Genomic DNA, 21,306 nt, shown 5'->3' on the forward strand with positions numbered 1-21,306 from the left:
TTACACACATGCAAATGTACAAGTTTACCATCCTGTGAAACAGGGTGTGCATTTTTTTTTGTTGCTGCTGATATTCAGAAAATACAATTAATATTTATTTCTATGAAGTATCAAAAATGAACAAAATTACACATTAAAGGTAATCTAACAGCAGTTTCTGAAGCAAGGTTACAACACTGCCAAAGCCATCCCAAATTACATAATGGTCATACATTCTCTCCTTATAAAGCAAGTGTGGAAAAAGATCTGGAATAGGCAAAGCTGGAGAGTTACAGACACAAAAATCTCACAAACTGTAGCTACAAAAAGAGCTATAGGCATGCAGTAAAAAGATAACTATAACTGTAAAACTGTACAAAATAAACTCTTTTTTAGAGTCACATTGCTGTAGAAATAAAATGATTTACCTCTTTTGTGTGTGTGTGTGTGTGTGTGTGTGTGTGTGTGTGTGTGTGTGTGTGTGTGTAACAGCCATAATTGTTGCCTGTGTGGGAAAACTAGCTTATGGAATTTTGATAGATATTAAAGTGATGCTGAAGAAAAGACGAACATTTAAAACATTTAACCAACCAAATGTGGTCATTAGGGTAATGTTCCTCAGTGTAGTCAGTGAGCTCAAACAAAATCCCTGAAGTGCATAAGACTTAAAAAAAAAAAAAAAAAAAAAAAAAAAAAGTTCTGCAAAAGAAAAAAAAAGGACGACATTTTAGCAAGTGAAGATATCTTGAATATGGACAAATTTAACTAACATGTCTTATCATGGGATTATTATAACTCAAATATAATATAATTCAGCCTGTTTTTAGATGCTTCTATTTATTTGAAGCTTTACATTTTCTTATTATAATGGCTTCTTTCTAGAAATAACTTTCAAGTATGAAATGAGTAAAATTGTTTAGAAACATCCATAGATTTAATAAATCATATAACTTGCTTACTGTAATCTTATAACAGGAAATACTAGTCTCACGTGCTAAGATTGTCATTTTTGTAGTATGTGTCAATTAGTTAGCCAAGTGCAAATCCACAATAAAACAAAGACGCATTTGTATGAACCAGCCATATGAAAAAATTTGGATCACAGAACATCAAGGGTGCCAAAATATACAAGCAAATATTTGTATCGCAAAAAATTCTCTTAGCATTTTAGAAAGTTGCTTGACACAAATGGCATCCATGGATGACCCTGAAATCTTTTATCTAAATCTAAAATAAAAAACATCAGTGACAAACTGCTTCATTCAGGTAGACCTGAGAAGAAATGATAGAAAACAAAGCTACAATAGTGAGGGAGTAAGTGAGGTACTCAGAACTTAAGGCTAAAACTGTCTTAATGCTGATAGCTACTGAAGAACACCATTAACCAATTAACAATGTGGAACAGGTTCTAACATCATAAACTACTGAATGGATGTACAGTACAAAAATAAAGACAGATGCTTAATTATATTATTCCCCTAAAATGGCACCTTTACTGGGTGAACACAGGGAGAAAAAAAAAAATCTACACAGCTCTAGTGAGCTACATACTGTACTATCCAGCTACATCAAAACATTCTCTTAAACTCGACATGATAAAGTCTGATTTATTTATTTAAAATAAATGATATGGCATAAGAGCGTGACTACTTTTGGCCCCATTTAAGTGCATATCATGTCAAAAATGATTATAATAAGCTTCTAATAGGTACAGGCGTCTGAAGCATTTAATATGAAGGTGAGCCAGACACTTGTCTGTAATGTTTACATCTGCAATACATCTTCATGCCTCGTAGGAGGTGCTGTTTTGCCTGCAGGACAAACGGACCACACAAACCACATCTCCAGGTTGTCCAAACTTGCATAGATATAGTGCTAGATTTAAATGAGGACAAATCAAAACAGTCTTGAAATCAGCCAGAGTTTATAATCCCTGCCACAATTACAGTGACTGCATTATTTTTGATGGAAATTTCCTGCTTCAAGTCACGTGAATGAAACGCACATGCAAGTTTCCAACTATCTCACACGAGATATACTGGGCTGTACAGTACCTTGTTGTTACATTAGCACTGTTTGATACACACACAGTGAGGAGTGTACAAATAATTGTGGAACTGGTTGTGCTGCTCTTTTTGTAGGGATGTGTGCAGGGATCTGTTTAAAAGTGGGCCAGAAGGTTAGAACATTGTTGATTTAAAAATAAACTGTTTTCGTGCTCATAATTTGGGCCGTTTTACTAACATGCTTCAGTCAATTTGGTAAAGTGCTTTGTGAATAATTTCACATGCTGTAAGAAAACCTAACCTGATCCTATGAGATATAAGAAATAAAATTGTGCTAGCAATAATTTTAGTAATGGTATGCAACATATAATCTCAACAGAGAACCTCCTGCTAATAGCAGCAATGCTGATGTGAGAGGTTTGTGAGCTAACTCTTGCATTACTAAGAACAAGAAAACATGACAATGTGATAAAAAAAAAACCAAACAAACGTTAAAAGTAAACACCATACTGTACATATATTTGTTTAAAGACCCTACTCACACATCAGGCTGCAAAGTGAACAAAGAGCCCCTTGTGTGTCCAAGTTAGAGTGAGAAACCGGTAAAGTGTTGAGTGACCCAAGTGCTACTATACACACAGAGCTACATGAAGTGCGGTGTGAGTATGTATTTCATTAATGAGCCCTCCACAAGCAGATCCATTATATCCCAAAACCCCCAGCTAGAACAACAGGCATCAAGCTAAACAAGTGACGTCACCTAAGAATCAGAGCACCCCGAGAGTGCACGAATGGTGACTCCACCACTCCCATGTACTGAGTTACATCCAGCACATGTGTAAGATCTTGCCTGGTGTCGTCATGCCAACGTGCCCGCTATCTGCGACCTGTCTCCTGGAACCAAGCCAAGTTGCGACGTGAGATGGGTCGCAGTGCGGCTTCAAACGCGCTCCAAGAGCTCCAAGCCGAAGTGCGCGGGGGAGAGGAAAAAAAGAAAACAAAAGAAGAGGGCAGTCTTGGCATCCGTTAAGTTGGTAATGGGTCGTCATCCCCTTTGCTGCATTTACACTTGCAGCACAGCACGAACGGTGTGGCCAGCAGCAGGAACGGAGAGGCTACCAGCAAGAGCAGGCCGAAACCAGCAAAGATACCAATGACCTGGAGACACACATGAGAGGGTTAAGATTGTTTTTAGACAAAACACTTCTAACAAAACAAGCAGTACAGAAAACTTCGGTCCAAAGCTCGAATACAAAAGGTTTCAAACTCAAATCTTTTCCAAGTCACATCAACATTTTTGTGAGCCCATGAAGTACCATCAATGAAGGCTATTACTATTATAACGGAGCCTATTATCTATTCTACAGAATCTATTGATTCGATATGTTTCCCAAGTATTGAAAATCTAAAACATTAAGAAAATTATTTCAAAAGAACCGTCCTTAGTCTCCCATCTCTCTTGTCTACATGCTCAATCAATGACTACATTTACATGCACATCAATTTTCTGTATATATATATATATATATATATGATGATGATGATGATGTGTGTGTGTGTGTGTGTGTGTGTGTGTGTGTGTACACGCATCTATGTGCCTTTATATAACTGGGTTGTGTTTTGTTTTCACAGGTCACATTACCACCAAACTAAATGCCATAAGAATCGGTTATCAGCAAGCGGTTGACTCTGGTTGGAAAAGTGGCCACAGACGTGTGGTCTTGCTGTTCTTTGAACTATGCGAGTCAATTTGGGGAGGGTCTCCGGCCACACCAGAGGTCCCGGTCTTGGAACAGACAGACCCAGAGCTGTCCATTTCCAGTGGAGAAAGAGTCGAAGAGGTTTCTGTGTCTGCAGATATGGGAAATCGATGCCAGAGACTCGACACTACCCTGACTAAACACAGGAGAGAGAAGCTAAAGAGGAAACTCTTCTCTGATGCAATTGCACAGGAGTACCTGGAGATTAAAAGATGGCTTCTGCGACAACTGGACACATCTGACAAAGAGCTTGTTCAGACAATGGGCCATCTGAACTCAAACATTGAAATTTTGGTGCAGCATATTATGGGTTCAGGGATCCGTGGTTCCATGCCTCATCCATCGCCACACCCCCCCTCACCAAAACCAGCATTCTTCACTAGTTCACAGGCAGTTTGGCTTCAAATAACTGAACACAAATGTTCTCAGGAGACCAGGATTCATAAACACATCATGGGAAAATGCATAAACTTGGTATTTCCTTTTATATACAACTTCACATTCCCATCTCCTCTTAATTTAATCACAAATGACTTTCAATTCTCATTGATATGCAAACAGTGGGTTCATATAAAAGAAATAAAGGGCATCAGTGAAATGTCCTGCAGCTCTGCTCACTGAAGATGGTACAGTTGCAGTGCTGTAGAGAGGAATGTGGCAGTGCCAGTGTGGTCCAACGCTGTCTGGCTCACAGACTCCAAACTCCCTGTTGAGCAACAGATGGCTCTGCGCAAAGCGACTTCAGCTCATCCCTTTAGATATGCACGTAAACACTAAAGTTAATCTGGACTCTAGGTAGTGTTCAACACTGCATGTAGTTCAAATTTAATTGTACAGCTAATAGTGTTACTGTGCTCTGTGAGACTTTTAGACATTTATTTAATAGGGAAAGTTACTCTGGATTTAAAGTACATTCTAGATAATACTGGTAGATTACAAGGCTGTTGCCCTTCTTATAAAACTTCCAGTATTTATTTATTTATATATATATATATATATATATATAAAAAAAACAAACAAACAATTTTTTCCAGACTTCATTTGTTCAGTTTTCTTTCTATTTCTTGCAAAGGGCATGTTATTATAATGAAAAGAAAAACAAACAAATATGAACTGACTTGTATCAGGAAGGCTATGTCTAGCACAGACTATAAGAGACTGTTTAAAGATATCAGGTTTAGGACCCGACACCAGAGACTCGTATCCAAAATAGACAGACTATTTTTAAACCCATTTTTCTTCATTTCTTGTAATTTTCCCAGTCTGTAACTTAGTGCCTTTAAATGTCACACTTTGCTTGACTTCTCAGAATTATGTAAGAAGTCTGGATAATGTACAGAATATATAAGGAATAAAGTATGACCGGGTGTGCAGTTATGGGAATTTAAGCTCCCTGCTCAAAAAATTGTACCAATTGTTATTTCTTTTCCAACACTTGGTAAAGCCTCTTTTTGCCTTAACAGCAGCAGTAATGTAATTTCAGGTAATGATTTTAGCCTGGGGGGCACGGCGGCTTAGTGGTCAACACGTTTGCCTCGCACCTCCAGGGTTAGCGGTTCGACTCCTGCCTCTGCCCTGCGTGCGTGGCGTTGGCATGTTCTCCTTGTACTTCGGGGGTTTCCTCCGGGTTCTCCAGTTTCCTCCACCAGTCAAAATACATGCGTTGTAGGCTGACTGGCATTCCCAAATTGTCTGTAGTGTGTGCGAGAGTGTGCCCCGTGAATGGCTGGCACCCTGTTCAGGGTATCCCCCACCTTGTACCTGGGATAGGCTCCAGGCTCCCCTGTGAGGCTGTCTAGGGTAAGCAGTACAGAAAATGCATGGATGGTTGGATGGATTTTAGCCTACACTTCTACTAACACTGATATTACTGTCAGAGCCATGTTGTTATAAAAACAATATTTGACCATAAACAGAATAATGATTTCAACATTAAAGATGAAATATCTATGCATCTATCCATCCAACCACACCACACGTTTAAAGAAGTTCTTCTGTATTTCACAACTGTCTTGTTTTTAAACAATAAGATACATTATGAAATATTTAGCTCACAAATGTTTTTCTTATTAAAAATCCTTTGAGATGAACTGAACAGAATCCCCCTGAGACATTTTAATAATCCTTTTATTATTTGTGAGTTAGGACAACCTGTCATACTGTGAGTGGTACAAAAAAAAACCCAGGATTTAAACACAAATAACAGCTTATACCCTTACTAGCTGTAGACTATAAACCAATAACCTAGAATCAGTGGATACATGGCTTTTCCTCAGTCGTGTACGAGTGCACGTGTACACTGCTCAGTCACACTCCTCTGCTCATGAAAGTAACAGAGCACAGAAAAGGAAAAATTAGAAGGGAGGAGGAGGAAAAATATAGATGCCCACCTGTGTTCTGTGCCAAATCACGGAGGCTCTGGAGTGGCCCAGCTTGTTGCGGCAGGGTCCTTTATCGTAATGGATCAGGAGGAAGTCATCCTGCCAAACACAGGAGAGGGCGCTATTTATCTTGGCGGGTGTGTGGGACAGTCGCACAAAAGGCATGGCTGTGACCGCAGCATGGTACAAGTGATAGGCACATGGCCACCAAGCAGCAATATAAGCGCACTGGACTACATTTGTTCTGGGAAGCACATGTGAGAGGATGCAGAAAGACAGCATTTAAGAGAGGGAGTGCTACTTACGTCCAGAGATTCCAGGCAGTACCAGCAGAAAGCATGCTTGCAGTTCTTGCACATCATCTGGGCACAACCTTCATCTCGCTCAATGTACACTTTACATTTGGGACAGCGCTTGATGGGAGCATCATCGTCATCACTCTTAAAGAAAGAACTGTGACAGAAACAGACAGGTTGTCATCCAGAGAGTACATTAGTACATGATGTACGTAAAAGACTGAAACAAAACAGATAAAAACATTTTTTATGATTATGATTTCCAGAGAGTAGATTTAAATAGTGTTCCTATTTAACTGAGCTGACTCCACAGTGTAGAGCACTTTGTTCTCGAGCAAATGGTCAGTAGGGGCAGATAAAAGTTCTGCAGTAAATTTCATCTGTAAAAGGTTTGATGCAAAGATTTCAAATGACACTTAAAGTAACAGCAGACATTTCCATCTTGCTTATAACACATTCACAAGCCTAACTAAATGTAGCAAATGTAGTTCAGTTTTAGTTTAGTGACTCAATGGTGACAACAGGTACTTTTTATCCCTTTACTGCTTAACCATTAAAAGGCATGGACTGGCCATTGGGAAGTTCGGGAATTTTCCCTGTGGGCCGGTCTTGTGAGGACCGGTATTCCCCCCTCCCCCAACCACGGCATTATTTAAAACACTGTTGACTGTTTTGCAATATTTTAAATAATTCTGATAATAAAAGCAGGCTATTAAGTCAAATTAGGTGTCAGGTGATCATTATATTAATTCAACTTTGAATTTTTGCTTTCTGTAGACAAACATAGGGAGGAAAACCATTAGAAAAAAATAGTTTACATTTACGGCATTTGGCAGTCGCCCTTATCCACAGCGACTTACAGAAGTGCTTTGAAGTCTCCATCAATAAATACATCCCAATACTGGTTCACTAGGTCACGGACAGGAGCGTAACCTGGCCTGGGTGCTCGTGGCCATAGCCCCGAAGATGTTTTCCTCAGCCTTGAATAATTCTCCACTTGGAGCGGTTTGTCACTACGTAACTGAACATCAGTAAATGAAGACTGCCTGCAATTTTATATCTTCAGTGAACAGAGGCGAGACCAATCAGACAGGGTTTACAGGAAAATACGTGGAAACACTTATATTTTATTGGCTGACAGCTCTCAATTCCTCAATTCTGCCAGACGCTAGCTCACACAGTCAGTGTGAGGAAAAATTGATATATGCAGTTTTTTTTTTGTTTTCTTTTTTTAAACCAGTAAAGGGGTTGAAACTGAAACACTACCATCCTCTCTCATGCTGAGCAGGAAAACAAGGTGTGTAAATGTCTATGAGTTCATGAATATGTATAAGTTACATGAATATGATATGAGCAGAGCATGACAGATAATGTACTTTGCATGGCACTGTAGCAGAATTTTCACATTTTTTAAGCAATTGCCCTCACATGCAAGAAAAAAAAGAAGCTTTTTTTATGGAGAAGAATCTGTGCTCAGCCCTGGATGATTAACAGTTCAGCTAACGCCCCTGGTCACGGACTAAAAATACCATCAGTCTTATAAGTCTGTTAGGAGGTAATATAGCAAGAAAAACACACAGACAACACAATTTTTTTTATGAAAAGTGCTAATTTAAGTACTTTAGGAAGAGCTAGGTCTTCAGACGTCGTTTGAAAACCGACAGTGACTCAGCTGTTCGGACATTTAGGGGAAGTTCATTCCACCACCTAGACCTAGGTGCCAGAACAGAGAAGAGTATTTCGTTTTACATATTAGCTTAACACAAACAATACAAATTAACAGATAGTGTGTGTGTGTTTTTTTTTTTAAATTAATGATTCGTTGATCGAGAAACATGTGTCAGTTTGAACTTGGTGTATCAAATAGGGGCAGCTTTACAGCAAATTCCCAGGCTGCTTTTTGTTGCCAGTCTGCCCCTGACCATTAATGATTAGTCCATGGCTATAAATAAGACATACCAATTTGTTGTGGTTATGTTTTAGTTTACATTTTAGTTCCACTTTTGAACTAAAATACTAAATACTATCATCAGATCAGACATCTACTCTGAACATAAAGCAAAGAATAAATGAAACATATACAATAAACATTCTTGGTTGCGAGTTCCATTTTGCTGTTTGAGCAAGCAATGTCATTTCACTAAACAGATCAGAGGAGGTAAATTAAATTTAAAAAAAAAATATATGAAAGCCTGTGAAAACTCTTGAACTCTTGAAAACTCATCTCTACGAGATGCCTTCAGGTAAATACTTGACACAAATGCACATGATTGGTTACAACAAGCTGCAACAAAAGATCTGCTACAGAAACCACAAAGTTTCATGTTGAAAAAATAGGAGTCACTAAAGTACACCCTGTCCCCCCCTCTCCCATACACTGAACAGCTCTGCTACATTACTTTTCAGTTCGGTATGCTAAAATATATTCAGACTTAAGCCTGAAACTGCTAAAGCAAAGTGCACAGGTCTGATCATTATCACAGCCACATTCAAACTGACTAGCAACACAATACCAAAAGCTGTTAATCTGGGGCTCACACAGGAACACCACATGCGTTCAGATGCATGAATGAACCTCAAGAAGAAGAGAGCAAGTGGTACCTGCTCTCGCCAGGCAGAAAGGCGGTGATGGGCGGGTTCTCCTGACACTCCTGGCCCGGGTGCCAGCTGGCCTTGCAGGCCGAGCAGAATTCCAGCGTGCAGTTACCACAGCGTACCAGCTGCGGCCGGGCCGAGTCCGCCTCCTTCAGCTGGCACACGGCCTGGCACGATGACGACGGGCACCATGTCCGGCACGGGTCCAACAGCACCTCTGTAGCGGGGAAAAGAAGAATAGTGTGTGTGTTTACCCATTCTGCCCAGCTGTTTACGGTCACGTCACCATGGTTACACTGAGGAGACTCAGAATAAGACTGTTCTCAATTAACCTGCCCTAAAAGAAACTGTCAGTATGGCTGCTTCTTCAGCTCCGATGTATTAGCTACAAGACGTCGGTATACTGAGGTGAGATTAAGGTCAGCCTTTAGCAACAAGTCACATATGAGCTGAGCTCCCACAGTTCTTATTTTCTTCCACATGTAAGCTGAAGAGAGATTCCATGAGGTGTTACTGCAAAGACAAATGTTACTTCCACAATGCTCTGAATTCACCAGGCAATGTCAACTTTGTTCCTACTAGCAGTGCAAAATTGTTACATCTTTCTGCTCTAGTGCTTGATAAAATTGTAATGCAAAATTGTAATTTTCTGTCTCTCGCAATCTCAGGTCTGATTCATTTACGAGCCAGTCACATGTGGGAACAAGGACAGACTTTCTCAATGAGAAGAATGTGGGCAGAAGTGCCATACAAGTACATACAAGTCTTCTTCCATAGAAGAGAGAAGAAGAAGAACAGCCACCACTAACCCAAGACAGAAACACTACCTTGCTTTGAACTGCATATTCATATAATCTGTTCAAACTAAATCCAATTCATCCAACCACAGCTGCTGTACAATCAGATGCCCGACTGCCTCCTGACAAGAATGGGAACCGTCTCTGTAAATGAAAGCTGTAATAATGGAGAAAGGCAGTGTGTATTATTTAACCTTAGGATGTAGCTTTCACTGAAAGCTTGATTTCCTGTTCCTGATGAATGTCAGATTAATTATAATTAAGCCTGACCAGCTCGCACTAACTATCAGATCACTAAATGTCCTACTGATAACAGTAGTTTCTCCCTTTAGCGTTTGCAGCACTCCGGCACTATATGTACACCTTTCATCTCTAACTGAACCAGAAAGTATTCACCCCCTAGGGATTACTTTTCTTTTTTAATGCAGTCCAACATCCAATCTAAATATATTAGAATCAGATTTTTTTCTCAGTTCCTTTTAAAGTGGCTCCATACAGAAATAACATTAAATAAATTATTTCGTCTGTCCTGTTTAGTTCTAGCCTTAGAATTATGAAATATATAAATCTAAACACTGCTTGATAAGTATTCACACCCTAAGTGAATATTTGGTGCACTGTCCTTTTGCAGCAATTACAGCTTTGCACATTTTAATAAACCCCCCCCCCCCTACATTTCTCCAGCTCTCCCAAATTAGATGGATAACAGATAACATTGACAGACAGCAATTTTCAGGTCAACCCACAGATTTTCAATTGGATTTAGAACACAAACTGTCTTCTCTTTGCTTTTAGATTAAAAGCCTCAAAATCATTTTACAAAAGCACTCTGATTTTGAGGGGGAACAAAAATCCAGCCTTAGTCTCTCTCAGAAGTGGCTTCCTTCTGTTCACTCTCTCATAGAGGCCAGATTGTGAAAAGCTGATGACACTGAGGTCTACACAGGTTTAACCAGTGGGCTTTGTAACTCCTTCAGTGTTGTAGCTGGACTCACTTCTCTTACAATTGCCCTTCTTGCCCAAGTGTTCAATCCTGGTAGTATATGGGTTGTGCCACTTTTTTTTCCCCACCTAAAATGGCTTTCACATGTCTCATAGGAAGGTCTAAAGCTTTGCTGACATTTTTTTTTTATAACCTTCTCTAGCTTTTTTCCTCCTAACAACCTTAATCTCAAAGCTTCAAGGGCAGTTTCTTGGTTTTTCCGACAGCAGAACTGATCTAATCTACCGTTTTAGCTGAAAGACCTCTAAAAGTCAGAGATATTTATTGTGCAACCATACAATTAAAAACATAGGTGAATTTAAAATGAACACAGGTGTACCCTGGCTATATATATAAATATATATATTTAGTGTAACTGCTTAAGAAAATTAAATACTACTACTAATTTAGACTGTTAAGAGAAAGGCAGGGGTGAATACTTATCAATTAAGAAGTTTTTTGTTGTAAACAATCCTGAGGACATCTAAATAAATGATTTTATTTGATTTAAATAAAAAACACCATTCTGATATACTTAAATTTGATGCTGCAACACAGCAAGAAGAGAAATAATCACGAGGGGGTGAATATAAACAAGGCTACACAACTTATCATTAAACTATCATTTTAAACTCGCTCAGTTTCATCAACAGTTCTTTTTTTTGCAAGGTCATCTCCCTTCTTTTGCTGCTGTAGCTGTGTTAGATCTTGATAAACAGACAATAACTGCTTGTTCTGCTGGTAATAAATGCTGTGTGCAGTTTGTCTTAACTACAAACTTATAAACATTATCAGTTTTCAGAGGAATTTCAAGGGTTGCCATGAACATGCAAGATTCTGTTGGCTAAATATAATCAGGTAAATTGAGACCAACAAATCTGCATGTGAAAAATTTGTATTCGCAGGAAGAAAGATGAGCTTATGGTTTTTGGTTTGCTTTGTGTTGTTTAAGTCCTTGTTCTGAAATGTATGTGTAATCCAAAGAACTCCTGTGATTCAGGAATAATATAATAGCGTGAGCAAAGGGCCAACATATAGTTCTGGCTGACACTGATGAATGAAAGCAGGTGGTAGGCAGGGTGCGTGTCTGTGTGTGCGCGCACACCACGGGGACTCTCAGGTAAAAGAGTCTGCACTGACGCAACGTGACCTCCACAGGATACACGTGTACTGACACCGGTCTACTGAATCACACTCCTGCTCTAACACACACACACACACACACTTGCTCATGGCTGTGTTTCCACACACAAAAAAGAGAGAGAGAAATAATACAGGGAGAGAAAAAGCACAATGTGTTCATACACACCATGGTGACATAATTTCAATACAATCCTTTTTAAACCGACTCTTGACAAGATATTTTCAATCTGTAAAACAGAACCAAACCAACTGAATATTGCAGTGCTTCCATAACTTAAAAATAAAGACCTTAAATATTATCTGAACACATTTGAAAAGTGTACACATTTCACTTTATTTCAATAGTCAGTTCAATTAATTCATTCATGTTCTTTTTGAGACACTATATACAGTGCAGCTGTTTAATTCAAAGGCATTATCTATGGAACCTAATGTCAGGTCATGCTGGAAGGACAACTAAGCATTGCTTCTCACATCGCATGTCACATTCTTCCTTTCAATCTATAATCAACTTCATGCCATACCAATGCTTCTATCAGATTTGCTGCATATGTAAACACTGGACCTTATTCAGAGTTAACAACTTATGTTAAAGGTTACATGAATATATATGGAAGGAAATTTCCTCATATTCGGAAACAGTGTATGCAGGCACTCAGGTTGATTTTCTGAGCTTCCCAATCAGATTATTTAAATTACATGTGTGTAGCTCACACCTAGACCACTGCCTTCAGACACAAATACTTGCATTTAACCCCAACCCCCCCCCCCCCCCAAATAACAGGAAACAAGAGTGTTATTCTTTAATTTTATTTGTTTACTTTGCCCTCAGCTGTAATATGATGTAACATAAAAGAAAGAGCCAAAAAATGGAAAATAAAATTATAATAATAATTTGATGATACAATGTAGTGTAGTATATTGCCAAAAATACTGCTGCATTACAAACAGTCCTATTTGTAATCATCAAGTGAGTCAAGTGAGTCACTGCAAATTTGTTTTAACTTTAAGGCTTCCACCCTTATTATTCAGTAGTTTATAAAATAGCACTTGATCCAGCATCTTCTTATTTCGCATATCATGTACAGTTCATTGTGCACACAATTTAAAGAAAAACACTAGATATTAAATCAAGATCATGAAATCATATTGTCTGTATGGGATGTAGGCCATTTTATCAATATCTTTAATTTGTTATTTTGATTTGCCTAATTAATAGAATAAAGCCAAAGTTGTGGGATGTATTCTGGTGTTGTACAAGATCAGTCAACACTGTGTATGGTGTCTTGTCAGACAGCAGTGGGTGTGTATAAAAAGAGACTGCCGGTGCTTGGCTTTAGTTTGGCTTTATGCTGACCTTGTTATCTGCAGATTCCAGCTTTATGCTGGCCTGGTGCTTTGTACACAGAACAAAGGATGCAAGAACATAAGAATACAGCAATGAAGTGTATGTGGTTAACTCCTTTTCAACCAAAATGCTACAGAGAAGCTTATAATACCGAGGTCACAATATTTTTGTCAGTGCTTGTACATGGTAACTAGTACTTTGTACATACTACATTATTGCTAATACCTATTATTTTCTGCTAATCAGTAAGGGTGAGTGCCATTAATTCTGGGGTTATTACATTTTCTCTTGTTTTTGGTTGGGCAGGTAGGTAGGTAGGAAAAAAAGGGTGCAGCATATTATACATTTCCAGCACCAACCATCCTGTCCAAACATTTTAATCCGATTTTTGGTCTCCATGTTTATGACATTCACTGCGCACGGACACATACAGCCAAGTTGTACCAGGTCAAAAAGCATCTCATTTCCCTTATGCACTTAACCACATGCATGATTTTACACATTGATCGAATATCTTTTCCAGCAAACTTAATGGACAGAGGCGCTTCCGACTCACCTTTTTCAAACTGCAGCTTCCTGTATCTCTGCATTATCTCTGACGCCACCATGCACTCAATCTGTGTATGAGAGAGCGCATGTGTAAGTGAGTGGGAGAGAGAGAGAGAGAGAGAGAGAGAGAGAGAGAGAGAGAGAGAGAAAACGAGTAACAGCATTAAAAGACCCTATAAACAGAGGCACTCAGTAGTGAAAGAAATTAAAGCTCTTGGTCAGACAAAGCCTCAGTGACACACTGCTGGGTTTGAACACAGGGTTGTACCACACAGCAATCCACTGCAGGTGAACCAAGGATCACACACTTAACCCAAAGCACTTAACCTCACTAAGCCTCATCCAGTGTGTGTCAAAAATCAACACAGAGGCTGAGATTTATTTTAAAAGCTCTTGTCCATGACCAGTCTCTTCCCTTAATATTACAATGCATATTGCAGGAGGAGTTGACCAGCATACACACACTGAAGATTTTATGTAAGCAATCACTACTTAAAATGCCAATATTCAGACAAATAAATCCGCTTTAGTTATTGCTCTGAGGAGAGGTCATTTTTCATAAAGACAAGTGTAATTTGTTTTGCTTATTACTTATGGACATGGCTGTTGCTGAGTTTCTGAAAAATGAGACTGCTGAGCTCAAAAATATCATTTTCATTTTGTAGTGGCAAACTTTCTGATGATGCATGTTTGATTCAGGGCAAAACATGAAGACATATATAATTAAGTAAGTAAGTAAATAAATAAAGAATTGATGTTTCAACATTCAAAGCAATAGAAAAGTCTGCACTGAAATTACCTCATTTTCTTGTAAATGTCCTCGTTTTGGACAGGCAGAATCCGGACAGCTAATAGCAGTTTCAAGGCCTTCTTTAATGAGAAGCTCCACATATTGCTTCAGGCACTGGAGGGAAGGAAAAAAAAAGAAAAGAAAAAAAAAGAGAAATTGTTCCTCAGCAAGGACTGCTCTTAGCTTATCTGCTCAACATACAAGTCTAAACCAAATACACTTGGTGGTAAGAATCCATAACAGATGCATATATGTTCTGTATACTTTTCAAATAATGCATGTAATTAAGGGTGTATAGAACTGGAATATACACTCACCGTCCACTATATTAGGAACATCTGTACATTCATGCAACTACTAATCAGCCAATCAAGTGGCAGCAGTGCAATGCATAAAATCATGCAAATAAAGGTTAAGAGCTTCAGTAAATGGTCACATCAAACATCAGAATGGGGAAACAATGTGATCGCTGTGACTTTGCTCATTGTTGAACTGTTGCTCACTCAATTTTTTTTCTTTTTTTTTTTTTCGCAGCACTCTGTGTAAACTCTAGAGACTGTGTGAAAATCCAAGGAGATCAGCAGTTTCTGAAATACTCAAACCAGCCCATCTGGTACCAACATCCATGCCATGATCAAAGTCACAGAGATCACACTTTTTCTTCACTCTGATGTTTGACGTGAACACAAAGCTCTTGACCTGTATCTGCATGATTCTATGCACTGCAGCCACATGACTGGCTGATTAGATAACTGCATGAATGTGAAGGTGTTCCTAATAAAGTGGAGGGTAAATGAATAAAAAATTGCTAATTAAAGTACTTTAGGAAGAAGTAGGTTGTTAGACTACCTCTTAAATCAACGATGGTGTTATGAAGCTGAAGTTGATTTTTTTTCACCAATAATTGTGCTTTATTCCTCTTGTACCACAACGGTTGGCCAAAAATTATAATGTTTAATTCATTAACAAAGGACACATCACAGCTTTAACCGTTTACAGTTTTACATTACACGTGTGCTGTGGAGCGTCTGCAAAATAAGCTCCTGTTATATCTATAGCTCGTTCCGACCAGCCTCTCTTTTATTCTCTCAAAATTAATCCCCTTATGGCCAATCAGATTTGAGAATTCAACTATAAAGTTATCATCATCTTAAAGGTGCATTAGGTAAGATTTCTCAGAATTTGGCAAGATTAGGTCTCTATTGGTTAACTAGCTGGAGCTGAATAAGATTTGAATGTTTCTTTTTTAAAAACTCTTTGAGTCTGCCCCTTTTTTCCCCACCCATGAACAACATCTGAAGAATTTACAGAAGTTTTTTTTTTTTTTTTTTTTTTTTTTTTTTTTAAAGTTTTATCTTCAATAAAAAATTGTTTTTTTAAAAAAAAAAAAAATCTCAAACCAAATTTGGTCTCACTTCATTAAAAACCTTTTCATACAAATCAACCGAATAAAAAGAGTCCATGACAGTCCATTAAAATCTGCCTCAGAAATACTGGATTTTGGCATAAGGGGCCTAAAGGAGGATCTTCACTAGTTAACAAACTTGTGAGTGAGTCTGGAGTGTCCTATTTGGTAACTGGTGGAGATTATATGGTCCCAATGATTATCCAAGTAGAAACGAAGTTTCCTGTGAAGGAGTATGAGGGAGTGTCTATAAAATGACTGACAGGATATCCATGTAAAAACAAACATGCATTCCAGACCGTAGCACAGTTTTCCAAAGGGGTTTTCTCAGCGCGTAATACTTTTCACCTGAGGTCATGGCTTAAGCTATCATTTTTTATCATGTTCCACATATTTTCCCAGCTTATTTGTGTTACTGGTAAGAAAAATTAGACTGACACCTTTAAGCACTGCTTTACTACGTTGTGACAGTTCTCACTAGCAGACAAGGCTCGCTGGTGTTTGAATGAACCTTACCACACCTAGGCAAAACCTTTTCCTCTTCCTTTAGCATCACAAGTGGAATAATGAACCTGGCCTCAGATCAGTGTAAAGGGGAAGCTTGTACCAGCACCGCACGCCACCACAGGGGGCATGAGAGAACAAGAGCTGCTTCCAATGTTTACTCCTGGAACTGAATCACACTTAGCCATGTGGGCATAACAACTTGGCCTCTAACTGTTGTTTTTTTTAGTGATAGAGAGCACTGTTAAAACCTATGAATGCTCCCCTTTAAATTCCAGCTGTATAAAAATGTTGAAAATGTTTAGAAAATTGGATTTTAAACAATGTACGTAATAATCCGTGTTACATAGCGATAAATTAAATTGATTTACTTCTACCTTAGTTTTACACTTCATATTAAACATAACTGAATTCATGTTACGGACATTTATTTAATTGATGTTTGTGGCTACCATGTTGGATTTATTTGCACATGCTGTAAATCAGTTTGAGCTGCATTTTAAAATAAGGCAGGTGCTATATGAACAAAGTGAATGATGACAGTGATGCCAAAGACAGTGGTGGAAAAGCCAATACGCACAGACTGCAGACCAAAATGGAATAATATAACTAGAATTGATTTTGGCTCCAAGAGTAGAAAGCAAAGGGCAGAGAAAGAAAATTCAGTATGTAAACAGTAAACGTTAACAGCCAAGTCTACCACAAGCCCAGCCACACAAAAACACAGAGAAAAGCACCAATATTTCACTTTCCATCCTCCACAAGCTAATCTAAAATCATCAAATGATTAATTTCATACACGGTTAGCTACCCAGGAACGCGTGCATGCTTAAACTCATCTCTGTTTCTCTGGGTACAGCAGCCGTGGTGGTTGGTTATCTGAGAAAATGAGATTGGATGAACGGACTTGTACTCACCAGCGTGCAGAACACACACTGACACTGTGTTATGGTGGTCATCTGCTCCAGGGGGAACTCTCCTAGACACAGCTTACAGGATACCAGCGGGTCCAGAGCCAGGTCCCAGGTGGGCCTATAGCGAGCCGTCGTCATGGTTCCTGACGGCACAACTGCAAAGACAGAAGTTTTTCTCTTACAAAGTAATACAAATAAAAAAGATGGCTGCAAGCTGTGATCTGAGGGGTCCAAGCAACCTTTGCAAACAGTACCGTCAGTGGACAATTCCTGACAAGTTACAAAGGACCCTAAAGAGACCATAGATGAACATCTTGTGCTTGGTCCCCTAATAAAGGAATGAACAATATTCAGTGCCTTTCTCAGAGTTAAGATCAGAGTGATGAAAGTTATGAGGAAGACAGGAGATAAGAATCTGGTACAGTGAGTTTGTGAAATGGTGCTCAGTAATTCACGAACCTGATGACCCTAGAACTAAACGATCTGCCCTCCAGTGCCCTTTTTCCTAAACAGCCTTTTATACAGCTCAACTGATGGCAATCTTTACAGACAGCTGTAACGCTAAGTGCTTTCATAATTCACAGTGCCAACAACACTAACAAAGTGATCAACACTAGATGTATTTTAAGGTATGACTGCATGTGGAAAGGTCCAATAGATTCCACTGAGAAAAGGTCAGATGTGTTCGGCATGAGCTTGTGGAAGTGCTTCCTGAATAACTTCGCAGAATGGAACTTTAATGGAATAAGATTTGAGTTGAGCCTAAAATGCTCCGTCACACAAGCCCACACAACAGACTGAGAGGCGGAGAGGAAACGGCGATCTTTTCAGGCTTCTTTTGTTGGAACCCCACTCTGGCTCTAAAAAAAGGTGCAGAAATCACACTTGCTTGTGCCTCCAGTCCTCCCTCTGCAGACCGAGGGAGGAGGATTATTTTTGGCAGGCATCTCTCTCTGCGCCTTCCTGTTTCTCATTGTGAGCCGGGCTCCGCCACACAGACCGGTTTGTGTCTGAAGTGTTTACAGGAAACGCTTATGTGAAAGTCAACGTCAAATGCTGTCAAAGGGCTTCTGTGGTTAGTGAAGGAGCACCTGTGACAGAATTTCACACAGCTGGAGAGAGAAAGAGAATATCTGAGTTCCCAAGCTTGAGTGCATCTCTGAGGCTGACACCCGAACTATTGACAAGTGGACAGGGCAATGCTTCTGACCAGTCAGAACCTTTTAAATGTTTCTGGTGGGAAGCCTGTTGAAACCATTAAAAGCTACTTTAGGTCAATCAGAGTGTGGAACAATAGCATTAGCTATTGAAAGGCAGCCATGGTGGGAGACAAACACTACTCAGAACTTCATTTATGAGCATTTGCTCATGCACTCTTTTCCAATAGAGGGGGAAAAAAAAAAGCTGCTAGCACTGCAAGCACTGAAGGGTGGAGAGATCTAAGCCGCTTCAATCAATAAGTTCAGAAAGTGTGTAACAGTGCATGGACAGATGCTCACTAACTCAGAATTGAAACTGCAATTAAGATCAGCTGCAAGTTATGCAACAATTATTTCAATTTTGGCAAATACCCATCTAGACATTACTGTTATTGACCTGTTTATTTTTTCGTGTCAGCTCATGCGTGTGGCAACCCTTCTCATGAGGAAATTGTAACATTTTCGATTACGGTTACTGAAAAACTACAGACATTCCTGAACTGAAGTATGTTTCTCTTTTGTATGTTCACTGTATGGTCAAAAGTATGTCTACACCTGACTATCCCACCCCTGTGTGTCCATTCGAAAACCATGGGCATTAATACATTTAGTGTTATAACATCCTCCAGTCTTCTGTGAAGGCTTGCCACTAGATTTTGGAATGTGGCTGTGGGAATTTCTGCCCATTCAGGGACAAGGAGGCCTGGGACGGAGTCGTCATTCCAGTTCATCCCAAAGGTGTTCAGTGGGGTTGAGGTCAAGGTTTGGGCCACTCGAGTTCTTCCACAGCAACCCTGGCAAACCATGTCTATGATGGACCTCGCTTTGTGCACAAAGGCATCGTCATGACGAAACATGTTTGAGCCCTTTAGTTAAAGTGAAGGGAAATCGTAACGCTACAGCATACAAAGACACTCTCGCCAATTGTGTGCTTCCATCTTTGTGGCAACAGTTTGGGGATGGCTCAAATATTGGTCAGTTGTCCACACATTTTTGGCCATAAAGTGGATCTCAACCACCATAATTAAAGTTAAAGCATTTTAAAGGCTAGTTACCCCAAATAGTGAACAAGGACTATGTTCATATAAATAAAACACAACTATCCAAATTAAAGCTTGGCTTTCACCATCATCTTTTGGCAGACTTTTTTTCGTTACCCAGTCTTATCTCTGCAGGAAATTAGCCTAAGCAAGATTATAAGTAAATTAAGAACATTCCCACATTGTCTTTGGTGAAATATATTTACAAATTAGACCTTATATCTTTCCTGCAGAACAACAACAAAAAAAATTATGACAGAAACGAGTCTCTTTCTTTATAGCAGAGATTCTCCCCTATTGGTGAAACAGTTTAGTTCACTGGCTAAACCAGCCCACTGTTTTTTTAACCCGAAAATTAATCTGTTTATTGAAGTTCATTTTGTGCACGGTTTAGTTTAATCTCTACAGAACCAGTTCTGGGTGGAACATACTGTGAAATTAACTGAGAATAAGTTATGTTTTGATGATATTTAATGCCACACTGAAAATTCACAATCTTTTACAAAATAAGTGTAAGAAAAAAAAAGTGACTATATGAATGAATTTTCAACGCTAATGCATATTTTCAAAGACAACATGAATTGGCACTGCAGGAAATATTACATTTTTTATGATAACTATTTTTATCATCACATTTGATAAGAAGATGGAATGAATAACGTTCTCTGGAAAAAGTAGGTCACCCTGTAAAAATCTTGCAACCATCACTATTTCAGATTTATAATACTATACCATCACACTGGTTGTAGCCTAACCTCTCATGTGATATTCCCTAAATCATTTCTTTGATTAATTTGTTTCAGTCGACCAGCTAGACTGTTGCGTTAAGCCACAGAAGGTCAGACATTTTTTTCTTTATGAACAAGACAAGGTTTCTGCTATTCAGATCCAGCAAGGTGATTTGTGGATGCTTTAAGGCACTAACATGATTTTTATTTGTGAAAAAAAAAATACCATCACATACTGTAATTCCATCATCCTCATAAAAGTCCTCAGTGTTGAGCAGCATAGCACCTAATCTTAAGTCAAAGCCAATTTAGCTAATTCTGTATGCACAGTTCAGGCTTACATCATCCCTCAGCCTCTCCTCATTCTGCCATGTCCTGCTGCTCTGTATTCCACATCCATCCATCGCTGCCACATTCCCTATCCACCTCTGTTAGCAGTCTTATCATTCTTCAGCACTGCATAACACATTGCAAATGTGTGCACGACCTCAGCCAAGCAGCAGTGGATATTAAATGTTCCAAAAAATATTTTTTCTTATTGTGATTGCAAGATATTTAACAATTAGTGATGCCAATCAAACAAAGCAGACTGCAAACTGTGCTTTGTGAAAATATCAAGAGGAGGAACTTCAGCATCATCCTACAATACAAGTGACCTAATAAAACATCTCATGGAGTTGAAACAAGTATGTTTAATAGAGAGGGCGAGAACGGTGAATCTAAGCATGCAAAGTAATATCAACAAGAGTGGTCATGAAAAACGAGCACAAGGTTTGCAGACAAAAGCAGTGTGTGCAGAATTTCACAGAGTTCTTTTGTGATTGTTGCAGCCAAAAATGTTTGCTTTTACAGTGGTTTTTTGTGACATTTGAGATGCAAAATTGTGTGTG

At 39.0% G+C, this 21,306-nt stretch overlaps 1 protein-coding gene across 2 annotated transcripts in view; it reads right to left on the minus strand.

The window, feature by feature from the left end:
* Window positions 1-21,306, minus strand: part of rnf144aa (ring finger protein 144aa) — a 38,795-nt gene that overhangs the window by 600 nt on the left and 16,889 nt on the right. For both annotated transcript variants that reach the window (XM_053632769.1, XM_053632770.1), the window contains 7 exons: window positions 17,453-17,604; window positions 14,636-14,740; window positions 13,844-13,904; window positions 9,024-9,234; window positions 6,432-6,579; window positions 6,136-6,225; window positions 1-3,143 (listed from right to left, as the gene is read on the minus strand). The exon at window positions 1-3,143 is cut by the window's left edge and continues 600 nt beyond it. In XM_053632769.1, coding sequence (XP_053488744.1) covers window positions 3,012-3,143; window positions 6,136-6,225; window positions 6,432-6,579; window positions 9,024-9,234; window positions 13,844-13,904; window positions 14,636-14,740; window positions 17,453-17,587 — 882 coding nt within the window. In that variant the 5' untranslated portion in view covers window positions 17,588-17,604 and the 3' untranslated portion in view covers window positions 1-3,011. The remainder of the gene's footprint in view (window positions 3,144-6,135; window positions 6,226-6,431; window positions 6,580-9,023; window positions 9,235-13,843; window positions 13,905-14,635; window positions 14,741-17,452; window positions 17,605-21,306) is intronic.

This window comes from Ictalurus furcatus, chromosome 9, assembly GCF_023375685.1.
Source record: "Ictalurus furcatus strain D&B chromosome 9, Billie_1.0, whole genome shotgun sequence".
Lineage (NCBI taxonomy): Eukaryota > Metazoa > Chordata > Actinopteri > Siluriformes > Ictaluridae > Ictalurus > Ictalurus furcatus.